At 35.6% G+C, this 19,760-nt stretch overlaps 1 protein-coding gene and 1 long non-coding RNA gene across 2 annotated transcripts; both read left to right on the top strand.

Moving 5' to 3' along the window:
• The first annotated feature begins 1,157 nt into the window (after positions 1 to 1,157).
• Positions 1,158 to 1,921, top strand: LOC149943199 (uncharacterized). Its single transcript, XR_016481115.1, has 3 exons — positions 1,158 to 1,296; positions 1,382 to 1,464; positions 1,862 to 1,921. It is a non-coding gene; the product is annotated as an uncharacterized LOC149943199 (long non-coding RNA).
• A 346-nt stretch (positions 1,922 to 2,267) lies between these two features.
• Positions 2,268 to 19,543, top strand: LOC149943200 (gamma-sarcoglycan-like). The gene is made up of 9 exons (XM_090179579.1): positions 2,268 to 2,489; positions 2,535 to 2,618; positions 11,460 to 11,708; positions 14,202 to 14,303; positions 14,375 to 14,459; positions 15,461 to 15,580; positions 15,680 to 15,755; positions 17,122 to 17,245; positions 17,834 to 19,543. Exons 1-9 carry the CDS (start codon positions 2,268 to 2,270, stop codon positions 18,002 to 18,004), a joined length of 1,233 nt encoding a protein of 410 aa, XP_090035705.1. The 3' UTR covers positions 18,005 to 19,543.
• Positions 19,544 to 19,760: the final 217 nt, after the last annotated feature.

Genomic DNA, 19,760 nt, shown 5'->3' on the forward strand with positions numbered 1-19,760 from the left:
TGGTCTTGAGGATGTAATCCTTACGGCACTCTATATGGATTGGTAAACCGTCACAGTAGATTAATTTTCAAGCTTATTATTACAGAAACAACAGTAGCTAGCCAAGTTTGGAGCTAGGGGAAATGGATAAATTAACCGCCAAAATTTCAATTAATCGTAAAAAATTCGATTAACTGTTTATTTATGGATATTATTCACGGCTATGATACGGTTTGATACGCAACAAATACGTTTTTATTCGGATAATTTTCGGATATGTATATAAAAGAACGCCGAGCCCTAGCCGAGTTATCCATTCTAAATGCGGTTACATCGATAAAAACGCGACGTCAATTCACGCGAACGTGAACGAGAGTGGTGGACGCGTTTATAGTCAAGGAAGGCGACAAATTGTAAAACGTGTTTCGGGTACAACGTTCAAACTGCGATATATTCCACAGAACCGTTTTTGTAGAAATTAGCCTGGTCCTAATTTCCCTTATTGGATCTATAACCGTAAATACAATACAAACGGAGTTGTTAGCCAAAAATTCATTTTAATGTGCCTATTTCCGGCCCTAAAATATTGTGTTCACAAAAAAATGAGGATCACTTTTGAAATTTTATATATTTTGTCTAAATGAAGTTGCCTGCAAAAATTTAGCCCGGTAGCAATTTCTCCGAAGTTTGGCCAAATGTTTTACTAAAGTTACTAGACTAATAATATAGTATCACTACGTAGTTTTGACATATATAGTGGTTGTTTCTCTAAGGCAAAATGCATTGGTGACCTCATGTTAAGTGAGACTAACATTGGCCAAAACCGGGAATCTGAAAATCAAGATTAATTTTAGCTCCTTAAGGAAAACCTTAGCATCAATGCAGTTAATTTCTGAGCACTTTGAGTAGCGAATATTACTGAAAAATTATAAAACGCTTCTTAACCACGCAAATGGAATGGAAATAGGTAAGATTAGTCCATGGTTGATAATTTGCCCACAAGGTAGTTTTTAGTTATTTGCCATTTCATCGGGAAAATAGCTATTTCACTTTACTATTCACGACAAGAACTTCTGTAACAATGGCGACTCAGCTGGCGCGTGAAATAGCTCGTGCTAGAATTTAGTTAGGTTTGTTGTTTTTTAATTTTACTATAAAGTAACATTGACCTTCTTGTTTTGATGTTGCTGCTGCGTCATGGGTGACGTATCGATGACGTTTTATTGCGAAAAGCCCTGGACATAAGGGTAAATTCAACGAGGAACCCTCTTTTTAAGCATAAACTGAACTTAACTTCTACGTCGATTAATTTTGAAAGTAATTTAATAAATTTTATTTACTTTTATAACTTAGTATCTATTTTAAATGTAAAAATTAATTTTACTCAATGTAATTGACCTAGATGGTGCTCCAGTGCAATAACGATAAAAGAGGGGATAGCTGGGAAAAGCAAGTCGGACTACTGGGTGTCACCCGACAGCTTCCGTAATCAAACCTCTTAAAGTGAAATAACCCTGCCTAAAACTTAAGTAAACAATGAGGGTAGTAGCCATATATCGTTTCTATCTGAATTTATTTGGATCTAAGATTGTGATATATTAACCAAACTAAAATCATCGCCGTTTAAAAAACTGTTCCAAAATGAACGTTAAGTTGTCTTGTTATAGGACATCGCAAAGTATTCTTCACCTAAGAGTTATAATTACTAACGAAAAAAAAATAAAAATTTAGTTACATTTCGTAGTTTGCCTGGATTATTAGTGTATATGATTATTATAATTTTTTAATTATTATTTTTCGGTTACAATAGATCTTCTTGAAACATGAAAATAATCTATGAAATTGTTATTTCGGTAAATAAAATTTGACTCCTATTTTATAGGGCTCCAGATTTGTATGAAAAATTCGGATCCAATTTCATTTAACTCACGCATACTTTCTGGCTTCCCAAAACCCCTGATTCTGTGGCCCAAACGTAGAAGCTTAAACTATTCTGTGGCCTTCAATAAATCTCTTACGTCACTGTCTTTTTAACAATTCTATACGAGCTCGTACGCCTTTAGGATTGGCTGTAACAAATAAAGACTTACTGTCTAGGCACGTAAGAGCAACGTGTTATATTTTCACTTTCTATTCATTTTCATTTAATTTTGAAGAAAAAATGAAAAAGAAATCGCGATATCGAAACTAAAACTAATTAACAGCGAAAGCAACAACGCGGTCAGCCTCTTTAACCCGAGTGTATTATTGGAAACGGGCTGAATTCCGAAAAGAACTCGAAAGAGACAATGTGTTGTCTTGGCGCTGAAAGAATCCGCAATGTCAGCGAGGGCCTGTATCCTTCGAATGATTTTTGGAGGAAAATCTTTCCTCCTTCTTTTCGCGCAGCCTCCGTTCGTAGACCACCAAATATATGTACGAATGTTTCGGAGGACGGAACTTCTCTGATCGGAGCGAGTGCAGATTCTGGTGGCTCGAAGCGAAGATGCCCGCGACCTCTCCGCTCACTGGCAGCAGCGGAGCCGAAGACTCACGTGCGTTTGTCGCCACAATAGAGCCGCGTGTCGCGCGGAAAAGTACAAAGTGGCAAAAAGTCGGATAAGCAACGGACGGACGACGAAGAAGAAGAACAAGATCAGGTAAAAAACATGGTGAGTTACCTTCTCATACCGTTGCCCGTGTCATACCGTTGCCCGTCTTATCCTTAATTAAATGCCATTCCTTCTTTGAAATGTCATGCTTTTGCCGAATGCCGCACTAGTCGGGATTTTTTTTAAAGTTTGAAAGGTGGATAATTTCGGTTGAAATATGTGGGATTAGCTGTAGCTTTCACTTACGAATAGTAGTCGACACATTCCGATTGCTGGGAACTCAACAGATAAATATATATGGAAGAAATTCGATATTTTTTAATTCAAATAGAAATACTGATTTTATTTAGATTTAACGAAAGTTGACCGTGAATATTGGAGTCTAATGAAAAATATTAATGCGAAATATATATTAATTTAACTAAAATAATATTTTAATATCATACTCAGTAAGTGCGATACGCGTGGTGCTGAAATATATAATGACACTACAAAATATAAAGAATTCTATTTTTCTTGTACTTGCTATATTTTTTCTAAAATTTTCTAAAATCTAACTCCTATAAAGATTTTAAATATACGGTTATTTTCCGCGATAGGCACAGTGCCTTCTAGATAATTGAGCCGAAGGATTTTTAAAATTTAACTCTGGAATGTCGAGTCATTTTTAAATATAGCTCATAAAACTCGCGTACGTCATTAAAATATTTCAACTATATGAAACTGCTTAAAATGGGTCATTGTTGTCATTTCAATCCCTTATCATTTTGCTTTTTTATCCTATAATCCTATGTATTTTTAAGCTTTTTATTGGGAGCCCTTGTGATATACGTTGTGGAACAAGCATTATTTTTACGCATTTTAAAGTCTTATTTATTAGAGATAGTGTCTCCCACCAAGACTAAGATAATAGTTGCGTTATCTGACCTGAGCAAAAAATTACGAAACATCAGACATCAGATTATTTACATTTACGTTCAGATATTATCAGAGCAGTCCATATGAGGGAAAATTCAAACCAGATAATTTGGGGTAGGTACATTTGTTCGAATTTCAATCGTCCGAACGGTGGAACAAATGTTCGAATTTCATTCGTCCGAACCGCCGAAATAACAAATGTTTCAATTGTTCGAATTGGACAACTTGTTTGTTTCATTCGTCCGAATCGGTAGCATCACTTGTCCGAATTCTGTCGCTAAATTAGTATTTCTTATTGCTGTTTTTTTTTGTCCGGATTTTTTTTTAATGCAAGAATTAAAATTTTTTCCTTTCGCCGATATAGTAAGTGGGAATTGCGTTGAATGTTGTGGATATTTTAGGTTAGGTTAGGTTAGGTTAGGTTCACGTTAATGTTACTATTTTCTTATATTAACAATATTTAAAAAAAAACAACCAATTCCTAATGTTCGAAAAAACGGACAAACGATTATTCGAACAAATGAAATTCGCCAGTAAAGTTAACATAAATTGAACGACTAAATCACCAACAAAAGTTGTGATAAATTTTTCAGGCAAATGAAATACGTTTTCGGACATACGATCCAGTTTTCCGGCATTCGGACATTAGTACCACCGTTCGGACGAATGAAATTCAAACAAATGTACCCAAATCGATAATTTAAACCCGAAACTAATCTGAATACACTGCAAATTTCAAATGCCTCACAGTTTTTGACTTTACATATCAACATTAAATTTCTTTAAAAGTTATAATTCTGGTTCATTTCGATTTCCTTTTTGCAAGATTATATAAATACTTAACGGCTTGAGCGATAAATATTTCAAAATACACGCTCCCGCTACAATCATTTCAGTTTCCATGATAGCTTAAGCTTTAGCTTGTAGCTTGCGCTTGCGAAACTGGATAGGTACAAGTTTCTAGCGCCGATCAAATCCAACTAGATATTTCCACGCTCAAGCCAAAGTTTGGGGAATTGGGTTTACCCATCACCTGACTGCAGTAAGCCAATGGGAACTAGTTAGAATTTGTAGTGCAATACCTCAATCCCAGATGTCACCACGGGTCCCGTAGACTGTTTATTTAGGCACAATGGTTATTAAAAATGTAAAGCAAAATATATTCTTAAAATCTCTGAAGCCGAAACGAAAACATTTCGTGGAAACACAAAGATATTGGCATGTGGCGCTTAGCGAGAAATTCTTAAATGACATTAATTTAACGCAAATATAAATACATCAAGCTATTCATTTTCAAGCTACAAGCGTACGTGGAAACGGGCCTTAAGTCTGATAATTGTTCAGTTAACTGAAACTGGTTAGTTCAGAACCATTATTTGGGATAATTAATCAGATAAAGTTTGAGATCAGATTTCTGGGTGAGGGGAATAAAAAACATGAACCTGATCTGACTAACAGATATCTGACAATGGCTAACTGAATATTCCGATCAGTTGGTCTTTGGTAATACTAGGTATAGCAGATGGAATTATTTGAGAAAGTACTTCCCATTAGACTAATTATTCAAGATTTTCCGACCCTGTACGAACAGTTGCTAACAATAATAAAATCAAAATCTTATAACAATTATTATAAACAATAGTTATTTTGAAATTGTGTTCGATTTGAGTATTAATGTGTTTTTTCGAAATGTCCACGGGCCTAGTTCGTTTCGTTCGATAAATAATGTTGTCTATAGTATCAAGAATATTTTTATTTATACTTTGGGATAATTAAATCCCCCCCATGTCAAGAGTGGAGCCTAATGTGGTGCTTTGGGTATTAGCCTAGCTGATTATTATTATTAAAACGTCACCGGCGAACAAATGAGATACTGGGCACAAACATCGTCTCAACATAGTAACCGTCTTTAAGTAGAAATAAGTACATTCTTGTACTGTGAATATTTGCTTGAAAAATTGTGAAATTTTCTTCGGTATTTGTACGCGCATCATAAGTCTATACTTGTAATGGAGTGAGGAGCCCGCTTTTACTCCAGATGGGCACATTTTGTAGTATGTAACGAAAGAGCGATATTTTACGCCTCGGTAACCGGTAAGTATAGTCAAATGAAGTGAGGAAGCCATGGCTCGAGGGCATCCCAAATGCGAAAATGGATCCAGAAGAGTGATAAGCGGAGGAATATGTCCCATATTTACCCGCGGCACTTAATGAAGTTTTATCTCTCTATTGTTCCGTGCCGCCCTTCGCGAAACTTGCCGCGGGCCATCACGCGAACAAAAACCAGGCAAACACGCCTATCTTCACCGGAGAAAAACTATATTTCTTATTTAACAGCTTAGCATAGACTGTTTTTCTTTTGGAATTCTATAAATAGTGCCACAATTATTTGCGCAATTTCAACCAGAAAAGCTGATAACTAAAAACTGATTACTACACGCATTAAAATTATTTTGATAATTTAAACTTATAGTGTTTTCCATTTGATTGCTTGAGATTCGCTTCGACTCTGTCTTTGACGTCATAGATCTCACCTCAATCGACTAGAGTAAAACTGCAAATGGAACGTTCCATTAAAATATTGTTTGTTGTTTTTCGTCTGTTAGAAATTGGAAATTTCGCGTCTTGGTCTGCCATTTTGCTAAAATATCTAAAAGGAACACGCCAAAATTTGCTGCGATCTCGATTTAGATCCATTGATCTGTCGAAATCGGCAGATTGGTTTTGGGCGATCACGGAGCACCCGAGAGTGGGAAATGGAACACGCGAAACTTGATCGGAGCAGATCCGAGAACGCAAATAGAACAAAAAAATGTTTTTTTTACGTTCGGTGTGTTGCTCTTTGAGTGATTAGCTAATTTCTTGCTCCGTGTTACTCCGAAATCGGTAACTAAGCTTGGAAATGGGGAGCAATAGTTGCTCCATAAAAACTTGTAGAGGTTAACGGTAATAGTTAGTGCAGGGAGCTATTGGTTCGCGTGGCATGAAGGCTTGTCACCACCCTCTATAAGCATTGAACACGGCCACCTGAATTAATGCCATAATAAGTCGCTGATGACTTAGGCTTGAGGTGGTGCGTTGGTATTAGCTTAGCCGATTTTTTTTATTATTATTTATTGCTAAATAATGGAGGCGGTCAGACAAAAAAGTTTAAAAGTATTATATTTTATTTATAATAGGAAGTTATTCGTTTGAAGTACCAAGTACACATTGTTTAGTCTGTAGGGAAAGAATATAAAACATTGATATGTTTTTATTTAAAATGTATCCTAAACGTACCAGTAAATACTGCTCCTAAAAACAAGGCGTTTCTTATTGGTAAGTCGCACTTGCGTGCTCTAAATCGTAACAATGACGTCACGCGTACAATATACTTCATAGCGAAAGTTTAGAGCAGATTTGGAGCAGTCCCAAGAAAAACGACATACGAATCCCCTAAATTTAACTTGAACGACCATTTAAGAATAGGCGGTTTCTTTTCCCCTGTTCTCGGACGAAAAGTGTACTCCTATTTTATTCGCCTGTTCCGGGGATGATAATTACTCCGCCACATAAACTATTCCTTTTGTTCCGTAGGATTAGGGATACTCTTTTTACTCCTTCTAAAAAGGAGGTGTTAAGGAGTAAATCGTCTGCTAGCCAGAATTTATTCGCTAAATAGGCCACAGGCGGCCACTCAAACTATTCGCCACCACATAATCGGAGTAAAATGACGTCATAGCCTTACCATTCTTACCCTACTCCGAAATCCCGGATCAAGTGAAAAAATCCCACCTAATGTATAATATTGTACATTACCTGATTAACTCCTTAAAATTCAAACAGTAACTTCAACCAGTAAAATTCGGTACCTGGCATATACAGTATATTTTGTTTCAAACTCTACCAGATGCTTTACTATTCTGAAATGGCAACTAAATTTGAGTAACCTTCGCGGAATAAAGAACGATTATTACGAAATATTTTATAGGAATTTGGAATGTTCTTAAATCGAAATAATTTAAAAGGAAACATTTATGCAGGATAAATTTTGATTAGGCAAATTTTCGGATGTATATTGGCACAAAACTGTGAGGGCTTATAATAATTATAGGGTCAAATGTTTAAGCTTTTCAAAGCACTATTAGTCACAATGTTCACTATCATTTCATTTTAAAAGAAGTAAAATAAAATGTTCTTAACACGTCTTCGGCTGCTTCGTCACTTCGTTTTAGCAGACTCATTCGAGTAGACTTATCCTTAAAGGGAGTATGAACATTCATGTTTATGGTGGATCAACGAATTTCATATTTAACAAAACCTAGGGATGATTAATTTGGCGCTAGCCATACGTTTGACACCAGTCGAAGAGCCTGACAGCAGATGAATTTGAGATTTTGTTCATACTCTCTTCAAAGAAAAGTGCATAACAGCGATGGCTACAGATATATTTAAAAATTATTTTCCAAATAAGATATTCTTTACACTTATGAAGTAAATGGAAGACAAGTGGGATAAATATGAAGAAAAAGCCGCTAAGTTTGCTTCAGTCTCAATCATATTAAAAAATCTACATAACAATCAGCTAAGCAAATACCCAAGGCACCACCCTAGGCCTAAGTCATCTACCGACTTTTAATGCCTCTAATTCAGGTGGCCGCTTTAAATTGCGTTGGAGGATGTTCATGGTGCAAGACCTTCATGCCATGCGAGCCAACAGTTCCCTACACTAACTATTACCGTTAACCTCAACAAGTATTTATGGAAGGCAAAACCCCTTTAACCACTGGGAAGAGAACTAATATCTCAATAAACATAAAAACTAAATTAACATTTTAGGAGACATACACAATACAAAAGAAAAATTGTGTTTGCTTAACAAATAATTTTAAATTGTATTTAATAAAAATATTGCGATGATAACCGTTAAATCTCTGCAAGCAAGAACACGAGTAGCTCGGCAATTAAAAAAACATCTTTATGCAATCCTCGGTGAACGTACGAGCAAAGGAATCGCGCCAATTACTTCATTATTTAAGAAATAAAACACGTTAATTCTTTTCTCGGAATGATTAATGAGTTGGGAAAAGGGTGAAGGCGTGGCTCGTTCCAATTCATTACCAGAATGCGTCTCAACGGAACGCGCCCGCCGGTTCAAAAAAGAGCTCGAAGAACCTTTTTTACTAAAAAGCTTTTCCACTATCGTTTCACTACGGAAGGATAATTTAAATGGAAATGTAATTGGTTTAGAGAATGCGCGGGGAAAAAAAACGCCTTAAAAACTCTCAGTGAAAACAACGAAATCAATTACCAGGATCTAAATGGTTTCGAGGCAGGCATCCCGTCGTATCTTTCGCTGGCTGCGTTGAGTGCCTTGTTCTTACGTCATCGCGGAATAATTTTCCGGCCGCCGCACTCCATTAATTATTGCGGAAAACATTTTACATAAAAAGTTACAAAGCAGTGAAGCCGCTGATAAGGATTTGCCACATTTATTTTCACTGGTGAAAATACTCGGAGCGTTTGATAGGCCTAGCCGTAAAACTGTCTCTATAGGAAAAAAAGTGATAAATAAAAATATGAAGGCAATATTCACCAGTCGTAAAAATTATCAAAATAATAAAGCTACGAGCAAAGTGGAATGCTATGGCACGAAAAACCGGACAAAATTCGTCTACCACTCGCTATATTCATACTTTACCTTTTGTTATATTCATACTTGATCTTGCTATATTCATACTTTACATCTTACTATATCTATACTTGGACTTGCTATATTCATACTTGGACCGGCTATATTTATTCTTGGACCGGCTATAATCATACTTGGACTTGCTATATTCATACTTGGACTTGCTATATTCATACTTGGACTCGCTATATTCATACTTGGACTTGCTATATTCATACTGGGACTTGCTATATTCATACTTGGACTTACACGAATAGATCCGTGGTCGAAGTATGTGTCATTATTTTGAGAGATATCCTTTGAAGATTCTACTTCAACATGAAATAAATTATGAGTTGGAATTGCGTTGGGTACAAGTCTTGGTTGTTTAAAAAATGGTCACTACAAACAAAATCGTTCTCTGAGGGGTGCCAGTTATCACGGTTGACGACACTAATCCCTTTTCAGAGTGTTTCGGGTTTAGAGAATGGAAATAGCAAGACCAAGTATGAATATAGCAAGTCCCAGTATGAATATAGCAATTCCAAGTATGAATATAGCAATTTCAAGTATGAATATAGCAAGACCCAGTATGAGTATAGTAAGCCCAAGTATGAAAATAGCACGACCAAGTATGAATATAGTAAGACCAAGTATGAATATAGTAAGACCAAGTATGAATATAACAAGACCAAGTATGAATATAACAAGACCAAGTATGAATATAACAAGACCAAGTATGAATATAACAAGAGGTAAAGTATGACTATAGCGAGTGGTAGACGAATTTTGTCCGTTTTGGAGTGCCATAGAATGCGACGTTTTGGGTCACTACATTTAAGCTTGCCATTAAATAATAGTTGTATTGAGACTATTTTGGGAATTGCTAATTTGAAAGGTTCATTTTCTGCTTTTCGAAAAATTATATTTATTGTGAGGGTAGGTCACCATACACTCTTTAAAAAAATGTTTATTTTCAAACCTTTAAGGAGTTTTTCTTGTATCATATTTAACACCTTAACAGGTTTATAAAGGATGTTATTCTACATCTTTAATTGCATTTTTCTTTTTTGGTTGTTTATTTACACTGTTTGGGGCGAGGGCCTAGTCACTCCGAGTAATCGGTGTTCAAGCCCGTACCTTCGACTGTACACATAAGATTACGCGTAATCCTTAGAGTCTGTACCTTCATCAGTGTTGAGTACAGGCCATCTGACATTGGTTAACCGCCCCTCGTTTTGGGGTGCTTTAGTCCTCCGTTTTGGTTCCTTTATACACCGTTTGTGGTATAAAACTACTCTCTTCAGGGTTCTTAGCTACTCCCTTTAGGGCACAAGAATACTCGTTTTAGGGTACTAAACAACTGCCTTGAGGGTTCTACAATAGCCCCTTTAAAGTGTTAAACTACTCCATTTAGGGTACTAAACTACTGCCTTAAGGGAGCTACACCGGGTGTTAAATAACTTTATTTTCTTTGAAATACAACACCGTTTATACACTACTTCAAGTATTAAAATTGGGCCGAAAAACCCTTAAGGGTGTATATATTTACCCTAAAGAGTGTTTTTTTATATATTTTAGACACTTAATATACCACTAAATAACGATTTTTTTAGAGTGTAGTTTGCTAAGCTTTAGAAAAATCAAAGGGGCCTCAAAATTAAAACCAATAAAATTAGGGGGCCCAGGTACTAGCCCAACCTTCCCAAAAGGTTCAGGCACTAACACTGAGAGTGAGGTTGTCAAGGAGGGATAATGAATAAAAGTTTATTCGTTGGTTCAGAGTTATTACTAACATTTTAAAACCAAAACAATTTATCAATTATTTAATTTTAGATACGGAATTCAAAATTCCGAAGCTATATTAAATGTTCACTTATTGTACAATGAAGGGTTTTATTTAAAAACCGGTGGCGAAACTAGTCGTCAAGTTTTTAAATAAAACCGTTTGCTAGACATTTTATCGTAGGAAAAATATACATTTTCACATTTTCTCGGTATTTGGAAAAAGCTAGAATTATATCAAGATTTAAGTAAACTCGTAAAAAAATGCGATTAGCACGATTATACCAAAATTACATTGCTTGGTGAACATCGGCTCCTATTCTCTCTTTACACAGTGAGAAGAATTAAAAAAGGGGTAGTGCTTAAATTGCACTATTGTGGCTAAAATTAAAAAGTTTTCGATTCAACACAGATGAATAAAATATTGAGTTTAAAGAATATTCAAAATGTATTTTTTGTTTTTGGAAGAATTTGTAGAGAATGGGAGTATATGTTTTAAATCTTTGATGTGTGATTTTCTGTTTATCTCGAGGCAGTCTCTGGAGCACGGCGGGGCTCGGAAATCTCAAGAGCTGCGCCTCCGGAGAGACGCCAACCACGAAACAACGAACTCCGAACGCGCAAAGTCGCGCGCTTTTCCCAAAACCTTGACTGACGTCAGCCTGGTCGGCATCTACGGATGGAGGGAACGCTGCCTCATTCTAGTGGTTTTCCTATTAATCGTCGTCATCGGAATAAATGTCGTCCTCACAGTGTGGATTATGAATGAACTCCAATTCTCTTTGGTAAAATTTACGTAGTTCCGCTTCCATTTATAACAACGTTCCGTGCGCCATCTCAATTTCAAGGCGGAAAAATAGTCTTACAATTTACTGATAATAGCCATAAGTCTATAATATTGTTCCATAAGTTTGACGCTTTGGGGAATATTTTGCTGAGAGCTAGTAACGGAGTGACGTCATCACAAGAAGAAAATCTCCCCCTAGCGAGGCGCTGTCAAAGGCTACGTGTGACGTGGGAGCAAGCGGACACAAATCAGCGACGAAGCCCGTTACGCAGTCTGTCTTGTGAATAGCTCTCAGTAAAACGTTTGCGTGTGTAGAATTTTAACACGTATGTTAAAATATTATACACTTATTTTATGACAGAAATAACAATAATCTAATAATAAGATACCCACCAGTTAGAGCTATTAAAATATTAACTAACGTATTACGTTGCTAATTCACGCCGAAATTTTGCCAAATTGGTTTTTGCCAGTTGTACATGAATTCACAAACCAATTTTGGTCAAAAAAGTTGCAAAACGAGCTGCTCCGTCTGTACGGAGATAAATGCTCTACAACGTGTGGTCCGCAAAATCTCTTATGTTGGGCCGCTTTGAAGAACGGTCAGTTTACTGACCGAGACCTAGATTCAAATATTTAAATAGAATAATAAAACACATCTTGTACACAAACCTTAATGATAATATTAGTATTAAATACCTTTATTAATATAAATTAACTTATCTCATAGTAGAAGCATTATTTTATTAAGAATTAAGAGTAGCTTTGTAGTGAGCGTGTGAACGAAAATGCAACGTGTTTTGCGAACCCGAACCGAAGACGGTCCTTACCTACGAAGTTGGGCATACATATTGGTTCGTGTGAATAAACCTTTGGATATTCTCACAAGCGCTAAAAAAAGCGTAAGCTCTAAACTAATATGATGCTGGCTTCGATTTTGTGAAAATTAAATAGTGAATTTGCCACGTGAATTCATTTTATTCAAAAGAGCCGATGATAATCTTATTTAAATCTCTGAAATATTAGAGCTTAAGAATAAAATAAACGTCAATAATATTGGCCCTTTGTTACTTTATGCCGTTTAATTATTGAAGTAATCAATTCCAGGTTTTTATTTTTTTTTGTAATATAAGGATGGAATTGACCAATTTCATTTTGGCTGCGAAAATAACTGAATATGTGTCGATTACAAAATTAAGTTAGATTAGTCTACAAGTACCAAAACTTGTTACACAAAAAATAATTTTTTTGAGATCGTTTAATTACAAACCATGTCAGTTCTAAAAATAATAATGAATACGAACAGTGTGTGAAACGTCAAGGTCGATTTCCATTGTTGGAACTTTGTCAATATCGAAAGTGTCAGAGTTCCATATTTAAGGAACCAGGTTTTTAAGATGCTTGAGCTACCAAGCTTAGTGCCTATTTTAAGAGTTTTATAAGAACTACCCAAAATTAACCAAAATTAGCATAAAATTGGTAAAATTTAACTTTTAGCAAAATTTTGTTTGCCTAAACCACTTTTACCATTACCCAAAATGTTGGGGTAATACCCAAATTTAGAGCTACTGAAATACGTCAAAGTTGCTCACTAAAATAGGCCCAAAACTAGCGCTAACTACGTTAAAAATTAGTCGTTGGGAGCTTAATCCAATTTTGGCTACTAAAAGGTAAAGAAAAATTAGCAAAACTAAATTTTTGTTTTAGCCTTACGCCAGTCTCTTTAAAGTGCCTAAACCTTGAGAAATTATGAGTTGTATAGACTTGCCTTAGAAAATTTGCGATAATTTATAAAATTTTATATTATTATGATGACGTCTCTTAATGCTATCGTGATTTTATAATATAATTTTTATTCGGATTTGGGTAACCAGGGTATTTTCATCCAATGGTTTTATTAACATTAAATAGACATTTAAAGCAACACTCGGCTCTATCATTGCCACCTGTAATAAGGCCCTTGTTATTAGAGATGGCAATGAATCTATCCGATTCTTCGAAAAAACGACTTTACTGGAGACCGTGGTGCCATCTATTATTGGCAAAGGAAGCTAAAATTCAAAAAAGCGAAACAATAACGTCGTCAGAGAACTATTGCAGAGTGTTATAACTAGACAACTTTATCCTAAGTTATATATCCCATATAAAATATATTCTAAAAAAATTATTATAGTTTTGGTTATTGACAAATTTACAAATCCGCCAACCAACGCGGGTACTTTTATGTCCCGCCTTTTGGGTCAAAATGTAGCTTAAATATCTGGTTTTGATTTCGACGCTAGCGACATCTGTGGAAAAAAGAGCTACTTCACGTCGAGCCGACACTTGCTTTAAAATACAGAGGGACATAGATACGCGCCTGATGCTTTAGACGTTTTTAAATGAGTGTCTTCTGCTAGACAATAATAAATACATAATTAAAATAGGGCTGCTAATAAGTAGTTGTTTACAATGGTAAGACGCGTATTACATTAATGGTTTTTGTGTTCAGAGAGGCGTTGGAAGATTTTCCATATTCGACGGCGGGTTGAAGTTATCCGGTCAGGCTGAATTCCTCAATAACTTATACACCAATCAAATCAATTCCGAAAAGGTAGGTCAATGCCTGCGGAATATTTAATATCTCAAAACACAGCGACAATTATTGAATCTTGCTTGTTTCAGAGAGAATCAATCAACTTCCGATCAAGGGAAAACATTACGCTTCACACCAGAGCGAAGGGAAACGTCAACGGAAGACTCAAATTGGGTGAGGCAATTGCTACATTTTTCATTCAAATACTGCTTCAGTGTTTTGCAATGGCGACTTTCGGTCAGAAAGGGAAAACTCAGCCAAGGTCGGTGTCCCTTAATCCGAGAAGCCAATATCTCGTTGCTTTAAGTTTTACTATTTTACACGAAATAGTTTCAACGGAATTACCCCCGATTCGCGTATGCTTCTAAAAGGGACATCAAATAGAAAAACCGCGTTTAAAGCCTATTTTTACCTTCAAAGATAGTCAGATTATAGGTCCCTGGCTATGATTTAGAAGGCAGAGTTTAGCTTGTGGGGCCACGAACTACAATAAGAAAGTTTTGTCAGATTGGACTTGGAAACTTAAAGCCCCCAGTATATTTTAAATTTTAAATCTAGATATTGTAGATAATTGTTCTGTCAACGTATAAGATTTAGCTTTTGCATTAATTAAGTCGTCTAACTACATGTAGCAGACACTTTTTTGAAGCACCTATTACGAATTTCTCCCTTCCATGTTAGATGCGTTCATTTTGTCGCTGGGAGAAAGTTTTCGAGTAGTTACATTAAGACTATTAATTCACATTCAAAAAATAATATTATCAGGAAAAACCAATATATTTTTACTGAAATAGACACAGATCTACGAAAACCAAATTTTTAAAATTAACAGTTTATTTTATTTACCAACTGTTCAATTTAATTGATGGTCTTAACCTTGTAATTATACTACCACAAATTTTAAAAACTACCACACTACAGTCTATAAAAACTGGAGCTTTTTCTAAAATGAATTTCGCAACGCCATCTGTTTAAACGTAGCAGAACCAGTAGCCGTAAAAGAAGTCACTTTACAATAGAAACTTCAATTCTCTGGACGCGTTTTTAAATACAAATTGTATTGAGTATTAATAGCAACTGCGCCTATAGCGGTTACTTATTTTCGCGAGCATTTGAGATTAAAATTCTTTGTTACCCGTTTCATTTTTCTCGTCGGTGGTGCGCTGGCTCGACAGGTCGATCCACGGCCGATGTGATATCAGATCGATTCACGGTAAAAAACCCCGTCGGCAAGATACTTTTCTATAGGGACGCGAAGAATGTCTTCTTCGGTGTTGACACTTTAAAAATATCAGGTTAGAATTTCATTGTTGTAATTCTTTGTCACGGATTATAACCCTTTTCTCTCTGTGAAACTTTTCTCCTTTTTCTTTCGGGTCTCTTTTAAATTAAAGGCCAGAGAAGAAGAATAACCGTAATCGGCGCCATTCAAACTCCGGCAGTTCGAGCTGAAAATTTCCAGCCCCTCAGGTCAGAAAAACCGACATTTTTGTCATTTTAAGGGCCGATTATTCTCCAGAAACAAGACGCCACGCGAACCCATACGCTCGTGCAGAAGGACATAATTCCGTGTCGTCCGTGTCCCCAACAATGGCGTTTCATCCTTATCCAGCATCTCAATTGTTCGATGGCTCGGGAAAAGGTTCACACTTTAGCGCGCTGCTAATTAGAATGACGCACACATACCTGCTTCAAGAATTTCGGTAATTGGACCAGGAATGGATATGGATAGGTCTTTTTTACGTTATGGCAATTAGATATTTGGATTAGCATCATTTATACACGTATATCTATTAGGGCTGTGCGATTAGTGGTTTTAGACAATCGAGTCTGTGAACGAGTATAATTTTTTTTTCATCGAGTATTCGAGTCGAGTAATATTGAAGTCATGTCGAGTAAACGAGTACTTGATTAAGGGGAAACTTTCTTTTGTTCGAGTCTAGTAACTTAAAAAAAACCTCGATTAATATTTTTAACGAGTCGGGTTATCGGATACTTGATTAGGAGCTGGTTTTATTCAAGAAATTATGAAATTAATTTTAAAAGGAGTATAAATGCTGAAAAATATTCGGAACTTTAATTTAAATGAACCACAGTTTCCACACCTTTGTAGGTACCGTTTTTTTCCCCAAAAAGTTTTAAAAAAAAACCCTCTTTGAACTTTGAAGTAACGATGATAGAAAAAACAAATTATCGTCGATTTTAGAGAGCAGCTAATTCGAGTAATCAGGTTCCCAAATATGCAATTTCTTGGTACTCGATGATGTTCGAGTACTCGCACAGCCCTAATATCTATAGGGTAAGCCTTTGATTTGCCAACTTTCTCCCATATTTTCCCGAGTCATGAGTTCAGAACTCAAGGGGAGGAAAGCTGGTGAAAGTATTTCCGCTTGAAATTTAGAAGCCAACTAAGCCTAGATTTATAAAAAAAAGTACAATGGAGTGATTGCAAATTAACTAATGGGGAGAGAAGGCTTAAGCTTTGACAGTGCGCTGCTAATATGGTGGCTAATTAGTACTTACACTGTAGCAAGAAATGGTCTTAGAAATCTGGAAATCAACTTGAAAATACCGAAACCAGTTTAAGAAATACTCAAAATCAAAGTGAAAAATCGTACTCTTAAATCTTAAAATCTTAACCTTTGAGATTAAAAAATGCCATTAAAAAATTTGAAATGTTCGATCCCTCAGAGGCAATACCTATCATTATTCATAAAAAAATATGGACCGAAATCACCCCCGTTTGTTCTCATTAAAATTTAACATATCATACAAATAAAATATACAAGGTATAAACGATTAAACGGTCTAGCGTAATATGTTCTAAAATTTGTAGGTGTGAAAGTTTAACTAGAAAAATCGATGTTTTGGGTCCGGAAGGACTTACTTTGAAATCGAGAAGTGGCTCTGTAAAAATTACCAGCTCGAAGAACTTGCATATTCCTTCTTCCGAGGGAGCGGTGAGAAATCACAGTTTTCTATTTTCTTGGTTTCGAATGAAAAGTACCAATTTTGGTATCCAGTGGTGGGGGAATGCAAAACGGGGGAGCCCCCGAGGCTAAAAATATTTCTAAAATTAATTGGTTTATGTTGTCCAAACAGTTACTCCGTGTTTGTCCTCGTGTGCCCTGCTTTACCACACAATAGATTAAGTCGATGAAGTTGCTTTGGTCAAACATTTATTTGTTATCTTGGTTTTTGTGGCTCCTTTATCTAATTTTTTATAAAAATCCAATGTATTTGCAAAATTATAGCTTGAAATATGATTTATGGAATATTTGGGTGTGTTGTTTTAGGGATACAAATACATACACATGACTGAAATATAATGGAAATAATGTACCCATGTGTATTAGACCAATAACTCTTAACCTTAATCGTAGAAATAATCAAATGTAAAAAAATAAAAATTTATCAGATTAAATAATTTAAATTTTAGAATACGGAAATGATATTTTTACTAAAATAATTTTAAAAAAACTTGAAAAAGATTTCGAATTTTAGGGTTAAACTCCAATTCTGTTAATGTTTTCTAACTTTAATTTAAGATTCATCTGATGTCCAATTCAATCCACCTGAACAATATCCGCATGGCATTACCCACTAGCCGCGGAAGGTCGTATCCAGGCATTTACCAGCTTTGTATTTGCGAGAAGGGCCGTATGTTTGCCGCGCCTCCGAGTAGTGTGTGTTCCAGTGACGTCACTACTTGCATATAAAGGCGCGTATACTATTATGGACGTAACTTTACCCAATTGCGAGTGTTCGAGAGACAATGCGGGATCAACACTTTAAACTACAGCGTTTGTTGCTTTTGCGTTTGTGTTTGGGCAATGGAAGAAGGATACGGAATTACTTCAATTTAGTTCGGTTTCTGCTGATGTCTTGCACTTTTAATCTTCATTTTAACAGTTACTGAAGGTATTCCACAGATATTCAAGAATTAATTTATTTGTTATTGGGGAGACAATGTTGAAACGATCTTTAAAGTTGGTCCCAATCCCCTCCTAAAAACCTTCGGTCGCTATCTCATTGGTTCCTTAAAACTTAATCCTCGGACACGACTGTAACCTCTTCCCTTCCACCTCGTGCCATAGATGTCCGCGGCTCGTCTCAACATAATAGTTTTCCCTAACACAATCTTGAGGATTTTTAAATTTTAAGCGTTAATCGAATTTTGGAAAAACGAGCATTCGTAAATACAATAACCATGGTTGCGTAACGTTTGCGAGCATTCTAGATCACATGAAGTTATTTATTTACTCAAGAAAAGTACTAAATAAGGTCAAGCTACAAGGTCAAGCAAAGTACAATTTGTAGTAAATCGACGAACAATTAATACAAGGTGAAGCGGAAATACATTTAATAGTTACCTTAGGTCCCAATTAACATTTTATGCCAAATTAATAAATTTTCGGAATATAAGTGGTGTCTGTTCAACACTAGGCTATCAAATAGCCTTAATAGTCCGTGTAACAGGTCGCGCGATACAAGCTATTTTGAATCCTAGACTGTTGAAAAGTTAAGATCATACGAAGATTAGAAATAATAATAAACTTATATAATTGATATAGAAATAACTAGGCTAAGAAAGCTTCAATCTGAATTGTGCCATGAGTTACCATTGCTCATAGCGCCAAAATAATGGAATGCAAAAATTTTTAAGAGTAAAATGTATAAAAGTATTAAACAACAATGCTCAACGAAACGTCGCGTACGAGGATACCTAAATATGACACGATAGTAATTATTTAACAGGAACCAATGCTGATCTGTTTTCCTCAATAATGTCAAGCTATGGAACCTATTTCAAGATGGACGCTGACGAAAGAATAATCTCAGGACAAGATTAATAATAATATGATGGCAAAAAACAGTTGTAAAAATATGAGTTGTAATAATATACACTTGGGTATGTAAATAGCACTTTAGCAACACAATTATTTACATTTTAAAGTCTGGTTTCCACAACAACAAGACAGGAATTCACATTCGGTACTAGGAATGATTACACTTTCCCCTCTTACGTTGTGGGTGAATATATTAGAGCAAAACTATGGCCCAATCATTCCTAATAGACCCTATAATTCCCGATAATAAATGTAGACATGTTTTAAGAGTTTTTAATTAATAGACTTCGTTAAATTTCTTATAAAATTGCTAGTTTTATACGACGTCACAAAATGGGAGTAAAATTTCAATGCAAAGACTTGATGACAAAAACTGCGGTACATACGCTACGTGTAGTTCCTATTATAACGGTGATGTGTTGTACATAGTTAAGTAGGATTACAACGAAATGTGTTTACACTGTAAATTTAATTTCATTAAAAAGAGATATACGAGTGTAAATGTTTTTGATTTGTTTATATTACATATGCCTCTCCAATAGTTTTAAACTATAAACTAGGCTAATACCCAAGGCACCACCTCAGACCCCAGTCACCTTGCTAAATTCATTAGCCTTAGCAAATA

This window comes from Leiobunum rupestre, chromosome 6, assembly GCF_980474605.1.
Source record: "Leiobunum rupestre chromosome 6, qqLeiRupe1.1.hap1, whole genome shotgun sequence".
Classification (NCBI taxonomy): Eukaryota; Metazoa; Arthropoda; class Arachnida; order Opiliones; family Sclerosomatidae; genus Leiobunum; species Leiobunum rupestre.